The sequence below is a fragment of the Trichoplusia ni genome, chromosome 13, assembly GCF_003590095.1.
Source record: "Trichoplusia ni isolate ovarian cell line Hi5 chromosome 13, tn1, whole genome shotgun sequence".
NCBI lineage: Eukaryota > Metazoa > Arthropoda > Insecta > Lepidoptera > Noctuidae > Trichoplusia > Trichoplusia ni.
In genome coordinates this window covers 9,296,923-9,306,262 of record NC_039490.1, presented here as the reverse complement: position 1 = coordinate 9,306,262, position 9,340 = coordinate 9,296,923, and the positions used below count along the sequence as shown (strand labels likewise).

At 38.2% G+C, this 9,340-nt stretch overlaps 1 protein-coding gene across 2 annotated transcripts; it reads left to right on the top strand.

The window, feature by feature from the left end:
* Positions 1–41: 41 nt before the first annotated feature.
* On the top strand, positions 42–8,302 carry LOC113500173. Of its 2 annotated transcripts, none has more exons than XM_026880878.1 (4): positions 42–185; positions 929–1,146; positions 1,480–1,617; positions 1,690–8,302. In XM_026880878.1, exons 1-4 carry the CDS (start codon positions 89–91, stop codon positions 8,206–8,208), a joined length of 6,972 nt encoding a protein of 2,323 aa, XP_026736679.1. In that variant the 5' UTR covers positions 42–88; the 3' UTR covers positions 8,209–8,302. The 2 variants fall into 2 exon arrangements, with proteins under 2 accessions (XP_026736679.1, XP_026736678.1); XM_026880877.1 differs by lacking the exon at positions 42–185 and adding an exon at positions 577–800.
* The last annotated feature ends 1,038 nt before the right edge of the window (positions 8,303–9,340 follow it).

Sequence of the window (9,340 nt, the reverse complement as noted above, 5' to 3'; positions counted from 1 at the left end):
ACAGGCAAACAAATGTAAAGAAATAGGAATTGTAGTATCGTTAGCATGTGCAAGTGAGGTAGGCTCAGATGGGTGGTAGTGAGGTACCATGGCGATATCTGATGACGTCATAGCTATGGTGCATGACTTATCAGACGCTGGGCTCACTGTCACGCTGATTGGGGCACCAGAAGTAAATACTGAAGGTCAGTACTACTGAGTTGGTCTTTTATTACCATCAGCCCATTATAACAATGATAGCTTAGTGCATAGAATGGACTGCCAAGTCAAAGGTTGTAAGAACGAATTTCAGCACGTACCTACGTGGCTATTCGAATTTAAATGTATTTTACAAAGTACTTAATTATCACTTGCAAAACGGTCAATGACATCAGCACTCCTGAATATTTTTCAAGGTTGCGTGAGGCCTAGCACTGACTCAAGCCTTTGACCCCACGTGGTACACATTAATTCGAGCTTTTTTACGTTCTACTGCTAGGCACAGGCCTATCCTCCGTATAGGCAAGGATAAAACATTGATCATCGCGGGTTGGCGATTTCAGATTCCAATATTAAGAATCCAGGTTTCCTCGCGATATTTTTCTTCACCGTTTGTCACTTGTGTCTTAGAATAATTATGAAAGTATGGGTAACTTTGAAAAGTCACATGATTACTTTGCTTGCATTGGGATCAAACCTGCACCTCGTGCATGAAAATGCATGCATAGAACCGCAGGGCCACCGCGACGTAGTACATGAGCCACATAAGCCAACGAAATCAGAACGTGGCAGTCAACTGTTGGACATAGGCCTCTCCCAAGGTAGGCCACAGAGCCCGGTCTATTTATTTATGCTACCAACCTTTTTACGCTTATTGTCCCCAAGCCTAGCCAGAATACATCCATTCCTCATCATCCTCAAATATAATTAACAGTAATAAATCTTTCAGAATTAGAATCTCCAACACGCAGTCCGAATCGGGAAGCAAGTACGCATAGAATGGGTAGGGTAGAAGAGAGACACCGGAGGTACAGCAGGATGTCCGAAGAAGTCTGTCCGACGAAGGACAGAGAGGCCATTAGGAAGAAACTTAGTAAGAGGATGGACATCCGATACCTGAACGAAATCAAGAGCTTCAAAGATAAGATCAAGTCATCGTATCTACTCGTGAGTCTGCTTTTAGTGTTATCAATCAATGAGCCTATCGCGGCCGAATGCTGGCATAAGACTTTTCTATTTTATATTTTTGTAAATAAAATACGACTTTCCACTTATGTGGAGGGTGTTTCGGCAAACAAGCAAGTTAAATGCACTAGACATTCAGAATGTATTCGTGGACCACACAAATGGTAACCTACCCACAAAACGTCGCACGCGGTGAGTTTGGCAGGTAACCATTCGGCTCTCCGCGCAATCAAGAATGTTGATACCCTCATAATTGTTCGATTTTAACCCGTGTTTTTAACTACCTGTTACTTACAATACTACTTTCTTTACTAGTCCTGTTCGCCGCAACAGTGCCCCATGATACAAGAAAGATTGACTCAACACCAACAAGACTGCCACAGCGGAACATACCAACAAATGCAGCAGCCGGTACCCACTTGCAGTGCCGTTTTGAGATGCAGAGATCAAGCTGTAAGTTGATCATCAACGCTCAGTATGTTCTTTCGTCATCATCATTGATACAATATTGATACTTGTTTGCAGATTAATGTGTCACCTACATTATCCAGAATGCGGCTACCAAAATTCACGTTACCGCTTAATGACGAAGGCCGTGTCGTTCAAACTGAGCTCACTATGAAAGACTTAAGCCCTGGGCGTACTCCATCAAAACACCTCACTAAAAAGAACAGTGAAATATTAAGCAGAGATGTTATTCCACTTAGGAAGTCCAGGACTCGAGAAGTCTTGCCCAAACGGAACTTTTATAAAGAACACTTGCAAAATGAAATTTTAAACTGGTTACAAACCGTCCCTATGTTTTATACTTTGAACTTTACAACTAAAGACATCAAAGAGAACATAGTTAATAATCTTGCAGAGAAAATAAATTTACTCGCCGTTGAAGTAACTGACGATAGTTACGAAGCCAAAACGAAAATTGAAATTGAAAACTGCTTAAGTAGGTTGCCTATGTGGCTACCTGGAACAAAACGTGACCAAGCAACATTCAAAGATGGTCTAAAACAAAAACTCTGGGTAAAAATCAGAGAGCTTAATGAGAACTTCTTAGGAATAAAGTATGAGAAATCAGTTGGCAATGAGAAGGAGGAAGAGAGGATACCATTGACAAATGATTCCTACGAAAGGGAAGTAATAGATTGGTCTTATCGATTACCAATAAAAGAACAAAATGGCATGAGAAGACAACAAGTAGTGGACTTAATAATGAAAAAATTAACGCCACTGCTCAAAATACCACTTCATACAACTAGCTACAAGTTGATACTGAAGGGAGAAATCATTGACATTTTAGACGATTTACCATTAGCACTGTCAAGTCCTAGATATAAAACAGTGCAATTAAACAGGTATGCTGAAGAACTTGCGAACAGACTGCTTACTATACAAATAAAACACGAGGCAAACTCTTCAAAGAACCCGACTAAAGATGCTGCAGTATATCATCAGTGCACTAGCCAGGTTATGGGTATGCCTATCCAAAGAGCACGATGCAGTTACAAATCTCTTATACAAGAGCGAATAGCTGAATGCTTAGACAAAGTACAAGTCTGTCACCGAAATGATCTAATAGAAGAAATATGTTTGACATTCCTTGATGCGAAGGATAACTTGCGCTCAAGTGATGAGCTAAGTATTAAAAATGAAATACACGAGTATCTACGTGATACTGGCAAACTTTCTGAGGAACAATCAATGTACGTTGCCAAAATGATCATCAAACATGTTAAAATTACACTTAACAATATCAACAATTCTGCCTCAACAAGTTTTGATTCAGTTATACCCGAACTATCTGGAACCATTTCAGTTTATATGTGGGGTCGTAGTAATCATGCCACGTCGACACCAAAGAAAATGCCTGTAAAAGAAATACCTAAACTAAACGCGGAAGAACAATCATATATGAACAACGTAGCATCCGTCGTTAAAGCCTGGATGAACACATTACCCAAGCAATTTAATGAGGATAAAATGTTTAAGGAAACTATTATCAACGATTTGGCTGGCGACATCATGGATGAACTAAAAGTAAACCAATTAGCACCAGAAGCAATTAAAGATAAAGAAAACTACTTAAATTACATGATGTATAGGTGGCTATACAGATATGAAGTGTTTCCTAATGAAACTATTCGTACTGAAGCTAAACCATACATAGAAGACTTTATTAGGAGATTAAAAACCGTACCAGAACCCAAATTGACTTCATCGCAACATGGTACCAGACAAGCCATGGAACATATAAAGCACATGCAAGGGGAACGCGGATGGGAAGAAGACTATTTAGCTAAAGGAATAGACGTATTAGAAGACCAAATATCAGTATGGATGAATGAACAACCTACTGAGATATATGCCAACAAAGACAAAGGCAAACGCAACAAACAGGTGCATGATCTCGCTCTCACTCTACAGGATCGGTTAAGAAGCAAAAGCCCTGAAGAAGACATGGAACAAGATATAAATAAATGGCTTGGCAAGGTTGTTAAACCGAAAGAAAAGGAACATATTGGCTTATTAACTCAAAATCTATTGGAAAAAATTGTAAACACACCACAGGACCAAACGTTAGAAGCAAAGTTTGAAGATAGAAAACGTTACATAGCAGATCATTTGGAAGCTAAACGTCAAAAAGCGAATCCATCAACACAGCCAACCCAGGATTACAGTAACGTCGGGAATATTGAAGGAGACCCTGATAAGACAATAAGAGATTTTATTGCCAAGTTTATAGAACATAATTATGACATTGATGATCCTATGGCTATAGGAGCATTTAGTCATCTACTTAAAACTAAATTAAGAATATTGAGTCCACCAACAAGAAAAGAAGTTTACGACAATTTTGGTAAATCAAAGCCACATGAAAGATTTAATCCACAAAAATTACAATTAGAGTTAGAGTACATAAAAGCTATTTCAGATTGGTTAATGAACATTCCCATAGAAGCGTCCTACAATACTCCTGGCAACCGCCGACGTATAGAATTTATTAATGATCTCGCTAAAAATGTACAAGAAATAGAAGAGCAGAGAGTTAACAGTCCCGATGAAATGAACTACAATTACCTTATAGCTTCATTGATCCTGCACAGTATGCACTCATACGGGCTGCCGATATTACCTGAACACAAGAACAATACACCATTGATGGTTGATCAATTGCTTCAGAAACTTGTTGCATTCAGAAGTTCTGAACTAAGCTCACAAGGCAATCAGACGGTATCTTCGTCTTGCCAATCAACAAATCTAAGTGATATTAGAGAACAGAACCTGAGCGAATTCATCGTTGACTATATACGGATCAATGGAAGAGAAATAGCTGACGACGAGACGAAGTTGGAAGCATGGACAGCTCGTCTAATGAAAGAAGTTAAAAAAATGCTTCACGCTGATGCTGACCCTTCAACGTTAAGCAAAGCACAGGTCTATAATAAATTTAATGAAGTTCCAATACCTGGAGACGAATCTGTCAGGCGATATGCTTTAGAAATAGCTTACGTAAAAGAAATAACAGATTGGATGAAAAATCTCCCATTGTTATCAATCGAAAATTATCCTGAAGCGCAAGAACGACAAATAAAAATGATAAGCGAGCTAGCTGAGAAGATGGCTGATACGGAAGCTACGAGAAACTCGGACCCAACGGACGACACAGCTGACAAGAACCTTGAAGACTATATTACATGTTGGATAACACGATTACCTTTAGATCCAAACAAAGACTTAGTTGTACCTATCGTTGTACAACAATTAATGAAAAGAAAAGAGAAAGTAAGAAAACGAGATCAAAAACCAGAAAATGAATCACTGTCATCTTACGATAGATCTAAAAGTGAGAAATCTAATCGACAAACCAGCCTTGGAAATAAGAAGACAAACAAAGAAAAAAGTATCTCTAAATGGTGCAAGACTGACAAGGGTAATACAAATCCAGCTACGGTTATAGTTGAAGCTATAGAAAACTGGTCCAACAAACTACCAATTAAGGGAGACGAAAAAGAAGTTAAAGCAATTAAGGAAGGCATTGCTACGAAATTATACCAAAAGGTCGGCGAACTTAACGTTGACCCGAGAATTTTCAACGATGATTTACTTTATACAGAAATGTTAGGTGATGAAATAGACACACAATTGGAAAATGTACCCCAAAATCCAGAGCTGCAGAAAAATAGACAAAAACTAAAGGAAGGATTATTGAACACAATAGTAGATACAAAAGAGGCCATTAAGGAAAAATCTGCTGGCGACAATTACAAGCACAAGCTTGAAACAACTATTGATGTGTCGATACCAAATCCGGTCCAGAATACACAGATATTTGATCCAGGTTTTGAAATCTACAAAAGTCACTTAGCTAGCATGTTCATATTAGAAAACTTTGATCATGCTAACGATGATGTTAAAGCAAAATACGAAAAAAGAGTAAGAGATGAGATTGACAAATACTTCGAAAATGCACAGAACAGGAATGCTTTACCTTTAACTAAGGATCAGATTTATAACGAACTTTACAGTGCATTATTTAAAGTACCGATGCCAAATGAAAACTCAGTCAAAGATGAGGTCGAACAGGTTAAAACTAGATGTGAAATAGATACATGGTTTGAAGACTTACCACTCAAAGAACCAGATGACTTAGGCGAATTACTGGAATGGGATAAAATTCTATCCACGCTTGCCAAGAGAGTTCATGGAATAGAGAAACTCGAGCCCAAAGCCGAAGACAAAATGCATAAAGAAATCGTGAAATGGCTCGAGAAACTACCGTTACTCCCCGACGAAGAAGGGGTAGATGGTCACGCTACCAGACTTCAAAATATATTAAAGTCCACCTACGATGCTAGAAAATATGTCGCAAAGGATCCGCAAGCCACATCAAAGGGAAAAAAACTAAAGGAGAAAAAAACAAAGGATAATAAAAGTAAGAAAGTGTCACCTAATGTGAGTCAAGTACCTGGCCCTAGCGGCGGCGGAGAGAACTGGGAAAGTCCGAAGGAAACACCACACTCTAAATCAACCAAAGCAAAGCCATGCTGTGACGTCACCCCAATGACTAACAAAAAGTCAGGAGACATCATCACAGAAGTAGTTGAGGATTGGTGTAATCAATTACCACTAGTAGCTAGTGATGAAACGAATGTAGCAATTAAAGACAATGTGTCAACTAGAATTATAATCCATATTAGTGACTTAAATATGGACCCTGAAATCTTCAACGACGATGTAGTTTATGATGAGATCTTAGATGAAGAACTCGAAAGCGTTATGTCAAACTTACCCGTACCTCCCGACTTCGAACATAGCAAAGCTGCAAGAAAATACCAACTGAAAGAAATGATAAAATCTATTAAACCGATCATAAAGGAAGAGAGAGCAAGACACGAATACAAAGAAGAACTAAATAACACAGTTGCTAATATTTTAAAGGTACCAGAAGATACAACAGCCGAAAAAATAAAAGAGTTCATCAAATTAAAAGATGAAATAGTAGAGAATTTTGTACAATATAATTACAACAAGAACGACGAAGAAGGTAAACAGATTTATAAAAAGAACGTGCATGATGCTGTTGTAAAATATTTCATAGATATAAAAGAAAATTTGAATGAAGAACAAGTCGACCCACTAGTACGACGAAACCAATTGTTAAGTGAATTAGGTAAAATACCCATACCGAATGAGGCCTTGAAAGATGAAGTTGAAGAAATAAGGATGAGAGCTGAGGTCGAACAGTTTTTTCAAGAACAATCTGTTCCCGATGGAGATGTAGAAAATAAACTCAAAAAAAATCTTGCCAAGAGATTGCATAACCTCGAAAGATCTGGTCACAATTGCAATGCTGAGAAGAAAATGAAGCATGATATTATCAGGTGCCTCAAAAAACTAAATTGTGACGTAAGTCCTAAAACCGTAGAGGATTTTGTAGAGAAATTAAAAAACAATGAATCACATCGAAAAACACCACCAGTGACTAATAGTAGAGCTTCAGGCTTGAACCAAACGGGTCCCTATGGTTTTTCTATCGCCACTGGACCTCAAGATCCACAAAGTTTTAACGTAGGTGGCAATATAGTAGCGCAGTCCAGACAAAATACAATCCAACAAACATATGGCCCCCTAAGTCCACAACAGGCAACCATAAACACTCAAAATATGAATCAAAGCGGAGGTCAGTGGCTCTCGTTGCAGCCAGCATCAGAACCCCCTAATTTTGACTCTTATAGCCAAACCAACTTTAGTGGACCGGATGGCCAGCTTTTCAACTCATATGGACCCGATGATGTCGACCAATTACAAGGTCAACCCAACTTAACTGACAGCAATTATTCCGGTGCACGTCCGGTAAGGTCTTATGTAATTTCCAAAGGAAATGTCTTACCAGGGCAAGACCTAGACCAATCGATCAATTATAATGATTTTGCCGGTGGACCGTTATTGAATTCAACTATGTCTCCAACTCAAGGTGTAGGCGCACAAACTGTGAACCAAGTTCCGCAAAGTCCCAATAATATGCGTGAGGTTGCATCAAGTCCGAGTCCGATAGATCAACCTAATTATGGGCAAATTGCTACTCCTCGCCAAGTAGCGCTAGCTCCTCCACTTATGCAAGGCCAGAACATGCCTGCAGAGCCTGTATTCCAGGGCCCTATGTATAAGTATATACCCATGCACCAGCCGTTCACTGTGCCTATCATAGAACCTGGTCAAATGCTGGGTTCCCACTGCTCTATGCGCCCACTGCGGCCTTTGTCAGGCCCTGACAACTCAATAATATCTAAGCAGGGAATGATTGGTCCACCGATACCTTTGTCGATGGGACGTCAAGGGATGGTCGCAATGAGTAACGAGAGAAGATCGAAGGGGAATTACGAGTCGTCTGATGAAGAAGAAGTGTGTAAATGTGACAGAGGAAGATATCTGAACTGCCGAGGTCCGCCATATTGTATGGTTGCTATGGATGAGTTTTTCGAAGATTGCGTCGGTTTTGGACCTCTGTGGTGCGGCGTGCCTTTCCCGGAGTGTTTTTATTATTAAACATTGAATTTGTAGAAATGTACAAGTATTTATTATCCTAAACAGTAAATCATGTTTTCAAGTGTAACGTAATAATATAACAACTTCCAACCTATTGATTTGTTTTCATGTTACCGCCATTGCTTACCGCCGCTAAATTCCCTCCTCCCCTCAACTTTCATAGTTACCTAGGCAAAATAATTATTTTGCGAAAAATTCGTTCGGCTGTGGAACATGGTAACTTAAAATTTTATCATACAAATAATATACAGGTGTGAACATTTTTTAATGGTTTATGGATAATACCTCCGCCTCGCCTGTTGTTAAATTGTTTTATTTAAGTCCGATTTGACTTTATTATTTTCCTTTGGCAATCTAAGCCAAAGAAAAATAATAAAGTGAGTAAATACTATACTCAATTTTTTTACTCCACAGCATATTTGCGATCGTAACAACAGATTATTAACCTCAATGTTTATTTTAGTAGGTAGTTATAGTTTTAGCAGCAGCAAAAATACATCGTTTGTGAAAATTTAAGCTGTCTAGCTATCGCGGTTTATGAGATCAGTCCGGACAGACAGACGGACAGGCGAATGGATGGAGTCTCAGTATCAGGGATCCGGTTTTACCCTTTGGTTATGGAACCCCATAAAAGTTTAAATAAATAATCACGTTTTTCTATTACCATTTTCAACACTTTATAGTTACCAATAATTTTACGTAATAAACCGCTTTGTAAGAGAAAATATTAATAAAATGCAATTTACACTTATCAACCTACCTTTAGACAGCAAAAATTATGAACGAAATATTTCATTCTTTGCATTTCTGGTAGCAGTACGCTTTTTTAGTGTTACTATCACATTTACACTAAAATCACACCCTTATAACTTTAAATACTCTTCAAGATTAGTAGTTATGTGCAAAACCAAGATTAAGAATAACGATTTCTTCTTTTCGCGCCAAATGATTCATAGACCTGCATTTCATATTTTTTATCTGTGGTTAGCAATCTCATGGTCCTGTGCAATAAAAAATAAGATATGATTTTATCGTTTAAAATACTAAAAAAAAATTAATTAATATTATGAAACATTAAAAGCAACACTTTATTTTATAATAATAATTAATTTATTGCCAGGAGGAACTATGA